At 41.2% G+C, this 19967-nt stretch overlaps 1 protein-coding gene across 4 annotated transcripts in view; it reads right to left on the minus strand.

Annotated features, from left to right (window-relative positions):
- LOC148659463 (zinc finger protein 609-like) overlaps nucleotides 1-19967 on the minus strand; it is a 110798-nt gene that overhangs the window by 52542 nt on the left and 38289 nt on the right. For 2 of the 4 annotated variants that reach the window (XM_088641727.1, XM_088641725.1), the window contains exon 2: nucleotides 17537-18413. In XM_088641727.1, coding sequence (XP_088497853.1) covers nucleotides 17537-18280 — 744 coding nt within the window. In that variant the 5' untranslated portion in view covers nucleotides 18281-18413. Of the gene's footprint in view, nucleotides 1-3413; nucleotides 3673-17536; nucleotides 18414-19668; nucleotides 19772-19967 lie in introns of those variants that run through there. The other 2 variants (XM_088641726.1, XM_088641730.1) reach the window with 2 other exon arrangements.

A 19967-nucleotide genomic window follows, 5' to 3' on the forward strand; every position in this document is an offset into this window, starting at 1 on the left:
TCAAACACGGGGGCCAATCAGCTTGGGCAGAAGGAAAAAAGACCCCCATGCTAAGGCAAACATAAAATACAGCTCTGGATGAAACGTGCAGCAGAGAGGAGAAAACTGGAAGGATTCGACCAGCCCATTAACAAGAAATATTAAAAAAGAAAAGGCAGATGGTGCAGGACTAAAGAAATGTGAAACGGGCCCCGATTTCCAAGAGCTTTAACTAGATTTGATTATCTTGGCATTCGACTTGTCCTTGGTTTGTGGTTAGAACCATAAAAATATATGGTCTTTGGATGGACACAAGAGACGTGAATCATAATACCATAGCAAAAACACTGCAGCAGCTAGACTTTAAACCCACTAAATAACCCTTGATTGATGAAGAAATTACCATTTAAATACTTTTAACATGCATCATTTCATGCCAACAAAAGAATACCAGAACCAGAACGTGCAGTATGTAGTGTATTGTGAATGGTATACCCTGATGTGTGCCCACATTGAGACCAACACATTGTCTTCGACTAGTTTTTGGCAAAAGTATGTATCAGTATTGCAGAAGCTTCTCTACTTGATTTGTACAAGTCAGACCTGGAATACAGGTATGCATGATTACACACCTGGTTCATGTATAACATCAGTTAACTACACAGAAAAATCACAAGAATAGAGTATTTTAAAAAAATTTAATCAAATTACACTTTTGTCATTTTGAAAAGTCACATATGTCCTTACATTGTAATGGTCTTCTTTATAAATCGAAAGTAAGGGTTTAAGGTTTAAGTTCAAGAAAAAAATCTCATTGTTATTTTTCACTTCTTACTTTAATTTTTTCAGGTAGCATATCCTATATGGGCTCCATGCCATTAAAATCTTGTTAGTCATGCTAGCAACCTACTGCAGCCCACACCACTTCCCAAAAGACTGCTGGAGAAGTAAACAGTGCAATAGCATTCAGCTCACAAATAAAGCATTAAGCACTTCAGCCAGTGTAACACTGAATAGTGCCCCTTCCTGCCTCTGATTTGCATAAGAAGGTTTGCCTGGAAATCTTAGCAGAAAGAACAACAAAAAAATATTCTTCTAACAGAAGACTTTAAAGCACTATAGAAATGTCCCTCTTTCTATTATCATACCTGGGCAGCAGATAGACATTTCAGTCCCAGTGATGCTTATCTACTGGTTTTAAAAGCACAAACATGTAAAACATGCCTCTCTGACTCACACAAAAGTAAGAGATGCAGAGTACTGACCACAGCCTGTTTCCACATTTTATCTGATCAGCATAACCTGATTTAGAAAGAATTGGAGTTCTTCTTGCAGTAAAGGAATCTGATTGTGCAGAACATACCAGATGAAGAATGTATTGTACCCTTTCAAAACCCTGCCTCTTCTATATCCTCAGTGTCAAAACAACAAATAGATGGCACTAGAGATGAACTGCAATTCATGCAGGCTTCATTTTATTAGCCTGATCCCATTTTAAAAAAAGACATTCAGACACAGATCTGCTAGAAGAATGGAACACAGTGTTCCACAGTACTTTAATCTGAAATGGTATCTGCTTTAAACATTTATAGTGGTTGCAGTTTCAGCAGCAGGTTAAGCAAAGCTTACAAAACATTCTCTTTTCCTCTTTTTTATTTCAGGCTAAAGATCTCACAAACTGTTCTAATATGTTTGCAGAATACACACAGGAGCTTGTTTCATAGCTCACCAGCCAAGAGCCCATGTAAAAGTTTTTGACAGGCATGTAATTCTCTATCACTGTAGTCCTTCAGATCTGAAACACATTCCTCTACACTCTGAAGGGCGGTGTGACAGAGACCGTTGTCAAGGTCCCTATAATAAACTTAATCATGTCAGATGATCCCCTTACATACTGTCATTAGATTAAGGAAACCTTAAGCCTCAAAACTGAAGTAAAAAAAGCAATATTCCTGTTATAAAAACTTAAGTCTTGTTTTGTTATCATTACCATTATCAGGAGTAGAAGGCTGCATGCACTTCATCTAAGAAGGAGGAAGTCGGGGAGCAATCACAGGTATCTGAGACTTGACTTCAGCTGTAATCACTATTCAACCTGGATGTGCTGGGATCTCCCAAAGAGTGCTCAGCACATTTGCATTGGATAGGAAATCCAAGAAGAGCAGAGAAAACATCTAGATCTCAAGTTCTGGAATTGCAGTACATTTCCTAGCAGGGCTGCACAGTTCAGAGTGATTCCAGCAACCTGTTTCTCACTCCCTTAAAAGGTCTCAATGTAGACCCTGTGTGCATTCTCATTATATTTGTCAAAGACAGAGCAAAATAGGTTTAAAAGCCTTTTGTTTAACATTGATGAGAAAGCTAAAGAAACAGGCATTTGGTTTTGGGTAAATTTAAAATGAGTTCCACCAGGCCTTACCATTGTGCCCCTGCGCCTTTTAAAAAAGCAAAATAACAGTCCCACACAGCAGCAGCTCTAAGTTCAAAGGTCAACTAGTGTACCCCCCTCTGAAAGGGCTCTGTTCACTCATTTGTTGGGACCTGACACTTTCCAAGGAAGTTGCCAGATGTACTGCAGGGATGTTTCACTATAAGACTTTTTCCAAGATCTTCCTCTTTTCAGACTCACGTGCTGGGTTTCATAAGCATTAGCCTCTTTTGCAAAGGAAAGAGACCTTTATAGGGGAGGTAAATAACTAAGCTTTATAAAAAAAATAACTGCAGATTATTTTACTCAATATTTAATGGCAAACACAGCTTCTAACACAGGCTTTGTGCATTTTGAATAATGAACAAAATGCTGTTTGGGAGGATATATAACGCCTACCACCAACATTTAAGAACAAGCAAGGAACCCTTCCTGAGGCCCAGGCACCTATCGCTAGAAGCACAATATAAAAAGGTTTCAGGAACAAGTTCTCAGGCAGAAATTCTACCAAACAATACCCCCCCAAAAAAGCAAACAAACATCTTTTAACATCACCAGATGCCACAGCTCAGGATCTCAAATGACAACTTGAGAAATAATTCCAGACCCTGCAGTTTTCTCTCAGAGAAAAGTGTCTAGCAAAATGTCGGAACTTTCTGTCATGTATGCCTCTGGCTGCATGCTTTCTTTCAGCCTGCAGCAGCTTTAATGGTGGGTAAGGGGTTAAAACGCTTTGTCTATTCATTACATAGCCACCCCCCACTCCATCAGCCAGCTCTCTTTTCCTCCTCCTTCTCTACCCCTTAAGTGCCCTTTTCAGAAGCAACAGCAAGGTAGTCCCTCCTCCACTGAGAGCTCAGTATAAACAGCTTAATGCTACATTATTAGAATACCCAAACTGACCACCTATGTTTCCCCCAAGCTCCGGCACACAGCAATTAAAAATCCTGGCCTTCTCTCGTTTTCGTCCTTTTTTTCCCTTTCCCCTAGCTTTCGTGCTACTCACGCATTGAGAGGCGAAATGAGGCGCGTTGGAAATTCGCTGGCTGACAATGGAAGACAGCTGCTCTCACTGCACGAGTCTTTCATGAGCTGAATTAGCAGTGCGAGCAAGTCTCCCCTCCCCTCCCCCACTCAGCTAGCCACACACTGATTCAGACTCGCACATACACACACAGTCCTGCTTCTACACAGCTAGGAGACAGAAGAGGGAGAGAGGGAGGGCATGAAAGGCCTTTGTTCCCAGATCTGAGATCGGTTTTACAGGCCGAGACCAAGATGTTTTGCACCTCACGCATTTTTTGTTTGGAGAGGGTAGAAGGGTACCCTCTACTAAAATGCCCTCAAAACCTTTAAACGAATAACAGACATGTCCAATCTGAGATCCACTGCAAAGCAAAACAATGGTTTTGGATGTTTATGGCAAAAGCAAAACCACATTTAGAGTCACCAGATTCCACACAAGATGGAACTTCAATTCCACAAACCTAGATTACTCTCTCTTTGTGCTACTAATTTCAAAATAGGCACAACTTGTAATAGACAAAATACTGTTCAAAGGGAACTTGGAATCATCATTTTTAAGATGCAGTACTATTCTGCAATCATGAATAAAGATGGTGGCAGCAAGCACTGTGATTAATTTTAAGAAAATATTTTCAATTGAAGGCAACTGCAATGCAGTAAACGTTCCAGGTTAGTTTTGTTAAACACTGCACTTTTAATTTTCACTGTTGAAGGAAAACAAAAATACTGAACCTGCCAAACTACTCAGGACAAGAGCAGAATCAGAAAAGTGCTGCCTCCATTTTGTGTCTCAGAAGAATCTTTCAGCTTAACGCATCCAAAAAAAATGGTTTCTGTAGGGATCTGAATGTTACTTTGAGTGCAACAGGAATCTGGGCTGCACACAGTTCAGATATGCCTCAATGGATGAAGAACTGAGTCTGCTACATATAAAGGCAGCTGCTTATATCGCTTACTTTACCCTAAATAAGGCACAAATCAGGAACAGCACAGTCCTGGTCGATGTGGCTGCCAGATGTTGAACAACACAGTTTATGACCAGAGAGGACAGGATTCCAATATTAAATATTTCCACACAAGGCACTCCCAAAGCTCTTGACAAGGATTTCCTGGACTGTCGTCCAACAGAACTATAAACTTTGCAGCTCGCATTACTCAGGGTTTTACCAAACACAGTGTTGACCTCAAGTTAGTTTGCTCCAAGCCAACGGCTGCACCACTTCAGCATCTCTTACAATAGGTCTGCTGGGCCTCTGACCTTAGTCCTAGTGTATTTAGGGCCACTGAAACGCCACACACTTTCAGGTGTGATGGTGCCACTAAGAAAACAAGCGTGTTTCAGATATATATACAATAATTAATAATAATTGCTTACACTTATATAGCGCTTTTCTGGACACTCCACTCAAAGCGTTTTACAGGTAATGGGGATCCCCTCCACCACCACCAATGTGCAGCCCCACCTGGATGATGCGACGGCAGCCATAGTGCACCAGTACGCTCCCCACACATCAGCTATCATGGGGAGGAGAGCAGAGTAATGAAGCCAATTTATAGATGGGGATTATTAGGAGGTCATGATTGATAAAGGCCAATGGGAAAATTTGACCAGGACACTGGGGTAACACCCCTACTCTTTACGAGAAACACCCTGGGATTTCTAATGACCACAGAGTCAGGACCTCGGTTTTATATCTCATCCGAAGGACGATGCCTGTTTACAGTATAGAGTCCCCATCACTATACTGGGGCATTAGGACCCACATAGACCGCAGGGTGAGCGCCCCCTGCTGGCCCCACTAACACCTCTTCCAGCAGCAACCTTAGTTTTTCCCAGGAGTCTCCCATCCAGGTACTGACCAGGCTCACACCTGCTGAGCTTCAGTGGGCTGTAGCTGTGAGTTGCAGAGTGATATGGCTGCTGGCAAAAATACAAGACTCCTGAAATGTACCCATTGCTACTGGTCCTTTTAAATTTATTTTTCTACTGTTACAAAATAAAGATCAATATAAAGTAAAACATTTAAACATTTAATATTAACTAAATTTCATTTAGATGTTATTTAAATATTTTATTTTTATATTTAATATGTTCTTTTCATTTCTTACTTTTCTTGATAGTCTCTTGATAGTTGGGGTTGCTACTTGTTTCACCTATTCTGGGTCCAACGAGTGGAGAATTTCTCCTGCATGGCACCATGCTTTCATCAGGTGGAAGATGTAGCTTTCGTTCCTCGTGTGACACAGCTGGTGATGCCAGGAAACAGTTCCATCAAACAATGCCTTGAAGGACTTCTCAAATGCTGGATGTTTAGAAATGAAGACACATCTTAGCCCTCTGGACTGAAGCATGTGTGATACCAAAACCATTCCTTAGAAGCTCTGAAGAATCTTTTCCCAGGCTGTTATTAGTCACTCTAACCAAGCATGTCAGCAAAAAAGGTCTGTTTTTGCTGACATGCTCAGTGAGAATGTTGAATGACTCTTGAAACAGAGGAAACAACAGAGAAGCCCTAAGAAAACACTGGGCAGAATAGGAAACAGGAAAAAGCTATACTACTATTACAGTCCTGACGCATACCTACAGTTGATATATGTCCTGTTCTAAAGAACACTCCAGCAAGGCGCTTGCACACTTGACCCATAATTCAGACTTCCACATTTTCAAGGGCCTGGAATATTAATAGAGGCTTGTGTTCAAGCTGTACTGATGGCACTGCCAGCAAAAACGCTCAGCAATCTCTCAGTGGGTTTTAAAATAACTATGTCAGAGAGGATGCAGTGTTTCGAGCCTGCCATAAAAAGACTGCAAAAATAAACATGTTTTTCTGACAATTACTTTCAGAGGCACGTTGGTTCTGACGATGAACTGCAGTTCCTTCTCTCCAGCGTGATTGCAGGATGGCCTACATTTTCAGAAAATGAAATTGTTCATTAAATGCGCTGAGGGAACTGGGAGGGGGGAGGGACTGTTCCAGAGCCTGGACTGTAGATCAGCACACAAAGCTGAAACATTTCAAAGCAGAGCTAGCTGTATTCTGACTTTATAGTTCTTCATTTGCTGAAAACAGAACCTAACGACCACACCCAGGTCATGCAGGGGAGAAACAATGGCTTAATTTTGCTGTGTCTTTACAAAGACAGTTGGTCTGTCATATATCTGCATGTAGAAAACTGCAGCTCAGAGCTGTACATGCATGTTGATAATGTCCTTCTATACAAACCCTACATCTGAAGAAGTGGAGCACAGCATTTCCAACTGAATTAGCACAGTCGCATTTTGTAATTAAGTTTGGGGCTTGGGGGCTGCTGCAGATCTCACTTTTTATTTTACTCCAGCTTCTCATAGAGATATACAGACATCATACCAGCACTACTTTACACAAGATAGAAACAATACAAATATCACTACAAACAGGTCCAACAGCAAAAATCTTGTTTTTTTTAATAAAGCACTGTTACCGAGAGCTCTGTACAAAGGGATGTGTTGAAAATCTGCTATGACAAGTCCTAATACACAGACCAGAGGAATTACTTCGATTCCCTATTTATCATGTTCACATAAATGAGCCCTGGCAAACCACTTTTTAAAGGATATAAGGTTTATAATTTTATTAATTGAAATGGTTTAATTAAACACCACAGTAGAAGCTGAAAGACGCTGGATCTGTGGTCACTTGACTCCACTTTGTAAACTCCCTGTGATAACAGCGTCGATTAGCTAGTGCTAAGAAGACAAGCTGCACGGGCTGCGTATTAGACTTCCATTCTGCTGCACTACAAAATCCTTAAGATTGCTTTAGTGGAGAGGCATCTGAAAGCTATGAACCTTGCTTCTTATTCAGAAATACCTCTTGTAGAAATGAAAAAATATAAACTGAGAATTTGCAGGCACACACAGTTCCTATAGCCCGAGAGATATTTGAATGGCCACAATACAAAGACAAGTGTTTTGGTGCTTCAAACCTCAGTCTTTTGTTAAAACAGGCTGTTTTAACATTCCCCTGCCTTCCATTCTTTTGCCTCTCATTTATTATAGCCATTTGCTGTGCTAAGCCTGTAACCTCAAAGCCATTTTCTGTGCTGTAGAGACAGAGGCTAATGGCAGACATGTGGAAAACAATTAGTGTCGAGTGTTTTTACTGGAGTAGAAACAGCTCCCTGAGGGCAAGCGCTTCAAACAGGCAGCAGCACTGCAGGAATCACAGCAGTGTGGCCTCGCAGCAACAAATGCTTCCCCAGATCGGTTCGACAAAAAAAAACACACATACACCAACTAAATAAACAAAATAATACACCCTGGCTTCCTCAAATTATCCAGAGCTGCTGACGGCAGAGGTTTGAGATCCGACACGTGGCTTGTCAATAATAAAATGGGAATATACTTTTCACATATTCTGGCAAATACAACAGCCAGCTATGAAGCACAAACTGAGGACCCAGCCAAGTATCTTCCAGTTACCACAGTGCACAATCTCCATTTTCGAGATGTCTTTCAGAGGACGAATACTGATTAAATGCACATGTGTGCATGGTTCACTTTCAGGCTGCACAAGACCAACTCCAAATGTGTCACTGAAAGTAGACTGTATAGAATTTAATCTCACAGAAAATAACTTACTTTGCTCACTGAAAAGCTGTTATTCATGCACTTAAGTAAAGTGAACAACATGAAGCCACTCTGTTCTGCTGAGTTCCTTTCCATCGAAAATTAATTTAATATTTAGCATCTTTAGCTAGTTTGTGGAACTCTTAACTTAGATTTTTAATTTTCAATGTTAACCAAGATGACTAGACTAGAACTACACTTTTATCCGACAAAAGTAAATATTTAAAAAATCAAGGGTGTTGAATAATGTGCAAAAGTCTACAAAAAATGTCCCCAATATCTGATGCGCATATATACACTGAATAGGGAATTGAATTGTCTACTTGAATTTGAATTTTATGTTTTAAAAACAAGGATAAGGAGAAAGTATATATGCTTTCATAAAAAATCCATTAAAATGGGGGTATGAATCACCTAAAATACCACAGTTCCAAATTCACAACTTGTCAATATTATATTCAACTTGCAAAGCATTAACATGTGAGCATCACACATTACTGCATAGCTGAGGATGTAAGTCAGATAGCATTAGTGTCTACTTTTCCACAGAAAGAAGTACAATGGTGCCTTTTAAAATTTACCACAATTATTGTTGCTTATCTTCCCATTTTCTCTTCTGAACTATCCTAGAACGTCAACAGTTTAGAAAGTACGAGTAACTGTAATGTGAAGTTGCACAAAACCACTTCATGTGATAATTGAAAAAACAATCCTGTAATCAATAGCCATCTCCATGTGGCAGAGTGATTAGGGCTCCGGACTCTCTTGCAAGGGTTTATATCCAAACTGGGGCACTGGGAACCGTTACTGTACCCATGAATGAAGCATTTCTTCAAATGGGGGGTACCGAGCTGGATGTCACTGTAAATGAGAATTTATTCCCAGTTACTTTAGGAAAGTGGTATGGATCAGATGGCCTGGTTTTCTTATGATCTTCTACATCATCTGAACTGCAGAAACTTACATGAAAAAATCTGATTCCTCCTGATCACCTGAGATGCAGCTTGGATCACACTATAATAAACAAAACTGACATACAATCAAACTAAATACTTGCTCTGCTGGTACATGATATTAATTTTAAATTACAGGAATTAATCAGGAAAACAGTAACAAGAACCTTGTGAAACAGCATAAGTGTAAAGGAGAATTGTTTTAAAAAAACTCGGCAAAGATTCAGTTCTGGTTGGACAAAATTAATTTTGATGCATATACCATAGCACTGTATAATCGGATGTTTAGATCAGTAGACATCTCTTCCGTCTGTAACTGTTAAAGGAGGACAGATTTTTGAAGGAGTTAATGATCATATCAGAGAATTGTTATACATGAAGAGAAAACAGGTAAACAAGCACACAAGTTTCTAATTGAATTGTTTTGTAAATGTCTTAACCCAGACTTGCACATAAGCACACAACCATGGTTAAAATATGACCTGGCAAAATTAGTACAAACTGAACTTCCTTTTTTCACCAGACAGACTGTCAAGCATGACCGCAGAGTGAAAAACTGAAGGATCCAGTCTGGCAGCTGTGCAGAATCCTACATGGTCAAACTGAGTTCAGAACCAGGCCAGAAACCGCAGCAAGTACAACTTTTTTTACAGTCTTGATATGAATTCATCAGATGTTTTTAGTTGAATATCCTTAGCTTAGCTTTCACTTTTAGCGGTTGAAAGATGCTACTTTCAGAAAAACTGAAATTAAGGAAACATCAAGAAACATCTGGAAAATCAATAAGACAGTAATATAGACGTGAATATTAACATTTGTAAAATTACCTATTATGAAGCTAGGATATAATTAATTTAAGACATTATCAAGCTTGTGTTTTACACTGAATGTTTTCACATACTGTTGTTTCATCTAAGCAAATGCAGTGTTAGTTATGTTATGAACAGCCACTGGAAAACTATTGTTAAAATCAACAAAGCAATACCCCAAAAACTGAGACTTGGTACACCAGCAAACTTTCCACTTTTAAAACGCCTGTATTTATCCCAAATGTTGTGTCCATAAAGAAACGCAACAGCATCAGGTATTACAATCAATTTTACCACAGTTCTCCATCCAGGTGGGGCTGCACACTGGTGGTGGTGGAGGGGAGTCTCCATTACCTGTAAAGAGCTTTGAGTGGAGTGTCCAGAAAAGCGCTATATAAGTGTAATCTATTATTAATATTATTATTATTATTATTATTATTATTATTATTCACACCTTAAGTCAGGATTTAGACAGATGAGGGAGTCGCTTCCTGCAAACACATCCGTTTTCATTGCAGTGCTGGACTGGGGCTCCTTACTGTACCAAATCGGCAAGCTAACAAGGTAAGTAGAGGATCTGTATAAAGAGTGAAGAGAAACGAAGCTGCTTACCACACCGGTATTATATATTTCACAACAATTTCCCCATGGAAAAGACCATGCCCGTGCAACAAGGTCTTTGCATAGCAAGATCAAGCCTACAAAATTCTGGAATGAAACATCAGCAGGTCTTTGCATTTTACGAAAAACAGTGCTTTCAGATGTAACAGACAGATTAGAATAAGTCTGTTTCACAAAAAAATATGTGCTGCACTGATTTATTTCAGACAGCTGGAGAATAACTCAAACGCTGCTCTAAAAACTGTAATCTGCCTATTACTTCAACTCCATTAAAGACAGTTCAGTACACTGCTTCTTTGTTTTGGTGGTCAAAACCTTTTTCTGAAAAAAGGAGAGGTTGTGTTCAATCTTTCCTTTAACAGAAGGCTAGCACTTCTATAAGGTAAACACAGCCAAGCATCTGGAAAAGAACTCCACTGAAACTTCATCTTCACCCACAAAAAGATTCTGCTGTTCTCTCACTAACCGGTTTTTCAGCACTTAAGAATTACTTAAGCATATCACTAGTCTGTGACAACATAATTGCTGGTTTTTCAAGAAACTTTATCAAGAATAGGACATTTTAAAAACTAGGCTTTCAGACGTACTGTTCAAAGTCAGTCATGCAGCGGAGAGCAGTTCTTCTAGCCAGATGTAACTCGGTTTTTTATTCAAGACCTGGAAGTGGGTCCTAAACAATGCGGTTTTGTGGCATGGCTTCTCAGCAGGACCGAGCAAGTTAACATTCCAGCGGTGCTGTGTGAGGTTTTGTGTGGGAGCAGAAGTCATGGAGTTTTCCTGCTGTGTCCTCCTGAGCCATCGTTAGCTGTTACCGCGTGCCTGGGCTCTAGGGCAAGTAACCTGAAACCCAGTGGCGAAACCGCTGAAGCAAGCCAATTTGAGTTACTCGATAGCATCAAGACTGAGCTACAACTTGCATCTCCAGCTACTTATTTGTACCAAGGCAGTAAAAGGGAACACTTTACTGTTTTTTTAAAGACCTTAACATCCTGGCACTGGTTTAAGGAATTTCTAGTAACACAATAGCACCAGATGTCTGTTGCCAAGGAAGAGGGCTTTAGCATTTTTCAGCTGTATATCAGCAATTAAGCTTGGTCAGGCCTGTGATTTATCTTTTTTTTTCTTTTTTAAAAAGGTTAATTCTGAAATGCTCATTGCTAGTGCCACCTTCTATTAAAGCTTTGGTACCTCAGCTCTCTGTGACATTTACTCCCGTTACATTCATCAGAACAAGCACCTTGTTAGCAGCTGATGAATGCCTGGATTCTAAAGGTTTATAATGAGGGTGGAGTGCAAGTGCACCTGAAATGAATTATTCATTACAGCCTGCTTCAGGCCCTGTGATATGAAGAGAAAAAAATGCTGAGGATGAAAGCACCAGCACTGACTCAGGGGCACTCATACATGACAGGAATGAAACATTAAAACCTGCCAATAAAGGAAAGAACACCAGTAATTCTCTACCTGACCGTGTCAGGGAAGACGCGCCACTCCGATATTATATTACAGCTTCTGCTTTGAAGGCACTGTACTTTTCCGTTTGGAAAACCTCTCTCAAAAGAAACATCCTTGATCTCCACCAGGTGTCGAGGAATGTTACCTCCTGCTTGGCTGATGAAATCTCAGAGGGAGTGCGAGGGGATAAAAAAAAAAGAACCACATTCCTAATAGGCTTGCTTCCTCTTGGCCAAACAGACACAGACTGAAGTCACTGCTCTTCACCACAAACTTTCCACAAGTTGGCACAAGAAATGACTGACATCGCAAGTACTCTCTGGAAACCCATTCACCACTAAAATAAGGGAACCATTGTACAGAACCACTGCTGTAAGGACAATGTCTTTTCACACAATTTAAATGCTGAAAAATATTCTACCAATGCACCAGTCACCTCTTGTATTTATCTAGAAACAGTTAAGTAGTTCAAATGTTAGAATAGTAAACGTTAACAAACCCCTGTTTAATGTCTCATGAGTCCTGACGGACAAGACAAAACCGACTTCCCTGTTGAGCACCACAGACTCTCAAATTATCCCCAAAACAGCCATCAAGCACTACTGAGGCTCTAGCAAAGAGAATCTGATAATTAAACCAAACTAGGTCAAGCTCTTCAGAGAAAAAAGTGGCTTACTCTTCGTGAGGGGGAGCTGGAACAGCCCTGTGAAGAGAAGCATCCTAATCCACTGGAAAAAATCTGAGAAGCCACTCTACTGCTGTGCTTCACAATTTCAGCACATTTCACGTTGGCACTAATATCAGGACTGCATGTTGCCTTGGAAATTCACTCCAAAAGCAAAAAAAGATGTCATATATCCTGCAGACAGGGATTTTAACTAAACCTCGCTTCTGTTTTGCCTACAAGACTTCTGCCATTTTTAAATTAAGCAAGGATTAATAAAAGGTTTCTGCTGCAGCACTCTGCTGCATAAAGAAACGGGAATCAGGCCATCTCACTAACACCACCACCTTTGAGTGAACCAGATCTCAACTGTGAGTGAACCACACAGGCCATAAAAGGCATTGTTACACTCAACCACAAGTTCTAGTCCCGACTTCTTTTTACAAAGCACAATCAACAGTACGTTTGAAAGACATTATCCACACTATCAGACTACCTATGATAAAAAAACATTCACCTCCTTTTCAGACACCCTAGGTGTTAGCTCCTGGGGACAGAAAAGCCTTTTAAACTTTCACAAGGAACTCCATTTTATCTAACGCGAGCTTCTCGTCAGCACAGCGGCTCCGACATGTGCAAAGTCTTCTGGGAGTGCTGGGCACAGCAGGCAGGTAGCTGGAGACAGTAATGCCTGATGGCAGGTCAATCTGTATCACTGCGTGGCGAGTGCCAGAGCAGTCGATGACGATGAGTCAGTGATGACTGCTGGAGCTGACAAGCCCTCCTCAGTGCAGTTCTATTTAAAACTGCTCTCCAATGTAATTAAACAAAGAACCTTTTTTTACAAAATGATGCATGGAACTGTATAACACTGAGGCATATCCCAGCACAAGCTGTCCGCGCTGTCTAAACAGCCCTTGAAATGTAAAGGTCACAGACACAAATGTGGGAAGGACGTCACTGGCTCTTGTTTTGCACTCTCAGCTGACAGAGGAGGACTGAAATGTGCCTGCAGCCAGAACAGACAGACTAACCACAGTCATTCTCAGCTAATTATGTACATCCCAACAGAATGTCTGCTTAAAAACAGGCTCGCACAAGACTTTCGGCTTCCTCGGTTAATTCACACGTTGGAAAAATACCTGCTGCTTGGTACATTGTGGGGTGGCGACTGGGAGAAGGGGATTCTGTTCCAGGGTTTTGGGAGGACAACCAAATAGTCTCCTAGGGCTATCTCAGCAAATGTCCTCAGTCTAAGGAGAGAAGACTTATACCTGGTTTTCAAACCAAATAAATTGCATGTCTTCACAAAATCCAAATCAAAGCCAAAAAATGCTCTTTCAATTGGTCAGCTTCATGACTTTATTATCAGGTACCAAGTACAGAACAGGCTTTGGAAAAACCCTGTGACCCAAACCCTTGTTCCCTGACTGGCCTAACGTATACAAAAAGAAGACTTTCTGCATGGTCATATGAATTAAACTGCCTTTTTTCATGCTCTTAATCACTTTCACTGGATTTCATTTTTAATGCACAAGTCAAATACACCACCTTTAGGAAGGTAAACCAGTGGTCTAGTATATCATACTTCAGGCTCTGTTGGAAAGACAAAAAGCTACTAGCAATAGGAGAAAACTGAAGGGACTCTTTTTTTTTAAAGCTTTGGACACAAGTCCCAGTGTCATCTACAAATGTCTGTATTATTCGCAGAGGTCCAGGCTCCTTTTAAGTATCACTGTTAAGCAACCACTAAAACAACACTAAAACATTCCTTTTTTACTTGTCACAGCTCCTTAAATGAAAACCTCATCAATGTGAAACACATTAAAAAACTGCAAAAGGGCAATGAAATATGAAGGCCAAAAAATGATTTTACCTTTTAATATGTTCGCCATTTGAAGACCTTACTTCAATGGCTAACAATCCTATTAATGAATACAATCACATATTGTAGGAATAAAAATAAATTATTTTTAAAATGAAGACATACTAAGAAATACTCTACTTAAAAAGTGTTTAGAATTGGTTTTGCCAATCCAACACTCATTTGCGTACAAAGTACTGGAAACCAGTTTTATTCTAAGTTCTTCCTTTATGTTGCTGCCGTTCAGCTTTAGGCGAGCAAAGTGACTGACCTCACACTCCGGGAAAGTTCAAACACCAGCCAGGGATTCAGAATGTTGCAAGATGACAAAGTGTGGAAAACATAAAACACAGCAACAAAAAAATAACATGTAGAAATTATGATAAATGAGCCTCAATGCAGACTAAGGGGAAATATCTGTACTACATAAAAGGATAAGATTTTGCATGGCCTTTCATACTGATGAATAAGAAATGCAAACGGCAAACAGTCTTTTTATCCACTGTCAATAAAATGCTAAAAGCAAGCCAAAACACCCGCATTACCAATCTCTACTGAAAAAGTCAAAAGAGACCCTGCATTCGATGCTTTCACAACAAAATAAATATAACCAGTTTCTCATCTCACCTTCTGAGGTCATGACAACGTGGCTATGACTTCTGCTTTTGCAGGTTTGAGTTTTTCTTTTACCTATACGGCTTTTGTGACCGTGCTGATCACTAAAATCAGACCTATTACTCAAGTTGGACCCTATTTATATGCCACTACTAAAAACTACTAAAAAATTCTCATTGTTTGTTGTTCACCTCATCAATGACTCTGAAATCTGGTCTTGCTCTCCACCTACTTAAAGTTTTCTCTTAAAAAAACACAACTACCATCCCGTTGCCAATTTGTTCTTGACAAAATTCTGGAATAGGCATTTACTGCAATCTCCTCTTACTTTTTTGAACCTTTTCACTTAGAGAAGCAGCACAGAAATAACCCATGGTAATGTAGTGAAATATTTGCTAATTGCCCATTGCTTCTGGGTCACTCCTTCTGGATTGGACTTCTGTCAATCATGTTTTCCTGCTGGACCACATGGTAAATTATCTAGTAACCATGGTATTTCTGTTTGTTCATTTGACTGCTCGTTTGCTGTTTTACATCTGATGTTGTTTCTCTTAGTCAGGGTGTTCCACAGGGTTCCATGCTGGGGACACAGACTTTACAGTTTCACAGCTAAGCTGACGACACTCAGATTTTCTTGCAGAACGAATCTCCTATTACTGCAGTTCCTGTAGGTGTAAATGTATAGTTAAGTTTTACTTTTGCTTTTACCGTGTCAATTTTCTGTACTTTTCATTTTCTTTCACTCATCTTCTCTTATTGTGTGCTATGATGCAGTTTTTCAAGTTTCTTGAAATGTACTATGTATTGTATAATTGACCTGTTCTCATTTTATAATGGTTCTTCAAATACTTAAAACTGGGAGATGACCTCATACCAACAATTTGAAGTGTTTCATTTTTGACTGATAGCATACAGAGAACACACTTGATTAACCTTCTGAAAAAAAGTTACCCTCTTGTCAGATATCCAGAATATAAATTCCGCCAAGGTCTTGTCAGGAATTGCTGGATGGGTGTTCAAAAAATAGATTTTAAATCTGCTTTGATGGAGTAGGCACCATTTCAGCTCAAAAGCATTTCTAACACTGCCATCTGGATTTTAATTTTCCTTCTGCCACAGACCATAGCTTCAGTTTTTACTGAATGCCAACACCATCACAATAAGAGATACAGAAACGTAAACAGCTGCTAAAGCTCATTTGCATATGATTCACAAAATATGAAGTGTGTGCTCTGTCAAGTAATTCTACACCATTAAATATGATGCGCACAACAAAATTATTTATAGGTCAAAGTGGACAAGATTTAGGATTATGGAAAGCTGCATGACAATGTATAAAGATGTTTCTTTTTATGGACTGAACTTGCTAGATTTCCCCCAAAAAACACCTGTTTTTATTTAATACCTTGAATTAATCACATTACAAAGCAATGTGCATCAGCTGGAGCATCTGTTAATTGTCCGATTACAGAACGCCCTTCAATTTTAGATTAGAAAAATAGGAGTTCCTCATTCTTGCCATGAAGAACTTGAAATCTGCCTTTGCCTAAGTGGATCAATAGCAGCCTGCAAACAGCACCAGAAAACCACTTAGCCTTGCAAGATAAGACAATGTACCTTTGGCACATTACCTTTCTTTTCTCAAAACAAAAATCAAAAGCCGTCACTTGACTCCAGCACAGAAACATACCAGCTGAATGTCAATGGGGTCTTTGTAACATGTTCACAACCTACTCTGTCAGACATGTCTGAACGCATGGGCGCGAAAGGCAAAGTTAATAAAGGGGTAACCTCACAGACTGTAAACTGAAATCGTGTTTAGAAAAGATTACAAAACACTGACAAGCAGCAAAAAAACAACAAAAAACAAAGGCTCTGCCACCTCCGAAACATATTCAGGCTATTTTTCAAAGCTATTCAGGAAAATGGCTTAGGAACTGTCTGGACAAGCAACAGTCTCCTTTTTGTGCATTTGAAATAGCTCTGCAGTGTACTTTTCATTAAGGACACGCACAACAATCAAATGCAATTTTTTAAAAGGGAAATTACAGAAGGCTGCACACAAGTCATTTAAGGCCAGGTTTATTAGCGTCTGCTCTCTGCAAAGCTTGCTCCGAGCTTTCCACTGGGGATTATCAGCACTTCATGTTACAAAGAGAAACAGCCCACTTTCATCTTTAATTTATCACAACTCCAGCCTCTTAATTCAAATGAGTGCTCAAACAGCTCTGAAGCGTCAAGATTTTCTTCCATCACAAACACTGCTACCATCTGCATTTTGGTGCAATTTCTGATCAATCGAGGGACGTAACGTGCACAACTGAAGGCGGATTAATCTATTTGGGGATCGGTACTGCAGAAGCAGTCCGGAATGGAACGTGCTGTGCAGATGTCCACACGCTTGCAGGTTTCCATTTTGTTGCACCTCTAAAAACCTCAAGGAAGCCTCAGCCGAGACACAAGCGAACGTCGAGACCCGCCAGCCCCGCCCCGAGGAAGATGACGGCGCTTACCTTTTCAGTTTTGATCTTCTTCAGCGCCCTGCACTCGCCGTCCAGCTCCTCGGGCTCGGTTTTTATTGTCAAGGCCGGGGGCATGGCGGCCGCCTCGAGGGCGATACTCGCGAGCTGCTCGGCCGCGGCCAGCTCGGTGCTCTGCGGCCCGTCGAAGGGGGCCGTGCGGGTGGCCAGCACCAGGCCCGGCGCCCCCAGCTCCTTCTCCGCCGCCGCGGCCGCCCCGTCACTCTTCTCCTTCTTGCTCTTGCCCGAGCCGCCCTCCTTCTCCTTCTTGCCGCTGGGCACGGCGCGGGAGGCCTTGCCGCTCTTCTCGGGGCCCTTCCCCGCGCCGGGGGCGCCCGCGCCGGCCCCCCCCGCGCCGGCGGCCGCGGCCCCTCCCTCGCCCTGGGCGCGCCCCTGGGCGTCTCTCTTGGCCCCCTCGCCGGCGGAGGCCTTGCCGCCGTCTTTGGAGTTCTTGCTCCGCTTGGATTTGGATTTGCTCTCCTTGCCCTGGGGCGCGGGCACGGGGCTGACGAATTTGATGTTGTCGGGCAGGGCCGCCACCGCGCTGGGGGGCACCGCCAGGCCCCCGCCTTCCTTGGTGCCCGACATCTCGAGTTTCTGCTGGTCCTTCTCTAGGTCGGCGTCGAGGTCGATAATCAGATTGCCCACGCCGATGTCCCACTCATCGCCGCTGTCGTAAGTGTCCACCGCATTCGAGTCCACACCTTTCCCGCCTGCAGTGCCACTGCTTAGGGACATCTTAGTGCCAGCGGCCCAGGCTTGCCACAGTCAGGTGCGACGCCTTCTAAGAGAACAGGGGAGGGGGGGAGGGGAAAGGGTCGTAGCTGCCTCAGGGTCTCGGTATCCCCTTCCCAGTTACCCACATTTTGCCCTGTGAATAAAAAAGGGAAAGGAGCGTTAATTTGGCTCATTCTTCTGTATACTACTGAAGGTGCAGTTGACACAAAATGCCCCGAAATAAATGAAAACCTGCCACAAAACGGCAGCTGCCACATTGCCAATCTCAGCTGGGGGCTAAAAATAAATAAATCAGCCTCATGAAAGGACAGATGACAGGAATGGTTATGTAATTCCACACCACACACAAAATTGTCAAAAACTGCACAACAGTTTTGAATTGTGAAGGAGTGATTAGATAATGGGACACCTTTCGGAGAGACCATGCTGCAGTGGCGGAATACTGCGCTATCAATTACAAATCCCCTAACAAACGCTGGAGAAGCAGTGGGCCTTGGTGTGAAAGAACACATTATCACTTCGCACACAACCGTTTGCTTTGGCTCCAGACATCAAAAGTTGGAATGCACTAAACCACTTGGCATACTTTAAATACCGCCACAATTTTGCTTTTTTGTAAGCCTGTGTGGATTGCTCTGCAAAAAGGCAGGTTGTAAGGCTAGGCAGTATCCATTTAGGTGAAAGATTTTTCACAATTATATTGCAAGGCAATATACAATTGCATTCTGCAAAATAAAAATCATTGTTCGATTTAGGTGGCAAGGTACACACATGAATAAAAGACAAACTGCCTTAATATAAGCCCATACTATACCACTCATCAAACTTCAAGTTTTGTCCAACAAACCTAATCCATCTTTCTTCCATTTTGCCTGATGTCTGCATTTCGTACTGCTCAATAATTCAATAATTACTTATTTATTATTTATTCTCCTAAAAGCCCAATGGCTTCTCCTCAAGTTACACGTCAACACACTTTAAAGATGCTGAACAGAATTATGTCCCAGAACTCATTTATGATCTGTTTTTCAACATAACCACACACAGAATGGAAAAAATGACACGTTTTGGCTGGAGCATTGTTTTTCCTCAAAAAACAATCTCAGGCTCATGCTTATCCAATTATGTGTCATTTAGTCAGTTTGTAAAGGCACTGACCTTACAATAGGCATTTTTTCATTAAAGTTGGCCATTAAAACGAATATATTGGGTAACTAATTACAGGTACATACAGTGGATATAAAAAGTCTACACACCCTTATTGAAATTGCAGGTTTTTGTGATGTAAAGCCAGAAATCAAGATAAATCATGACAGACATTTTTCCAGCTTAATTGTGATCTTGCAACTAACAAAATTCAAGAGAATTTTGGTCAAAGCATACATCACCTCCTCACTGCCTGACACCCTAGACCCACTGCAATTTGTGTATTGCCAGAACAGGTCAACAGAAGATGCAATTGCCACTGCCCTCCATACTGCCCTCTCACACCTGGATAAGAAAGGAACATGTGAGAATGCTGCTTACTGACAATAATAATAAATAATAATAATAATAATTGTTTACACTTATATCGTGCTTTTCTGGACACTCCACTCAAAGCGCTTTACAGGTAATAGGGACTCCCCTCCACCACCACCAGTGTGCAGCCCCACCTGGATGATGTGACGGCAGCCATAGTGCGCCA

The sequence above is a fragment of the Lepisosteus platostomus genome, chromosome 7 (assembly GCF_059453375.1).
Source record: "Lepisosteus platostomus isolate fLepPlt1 chromosome 7, fLepPlt1.hap1, whole genome shotgun sequence".
NCBI lineage: Eukaryota > Metazoa > Chordata > Actinopteri > Semionotiformes > Lepisosteidae > Lepisosteus > Lepisosteus platostomus.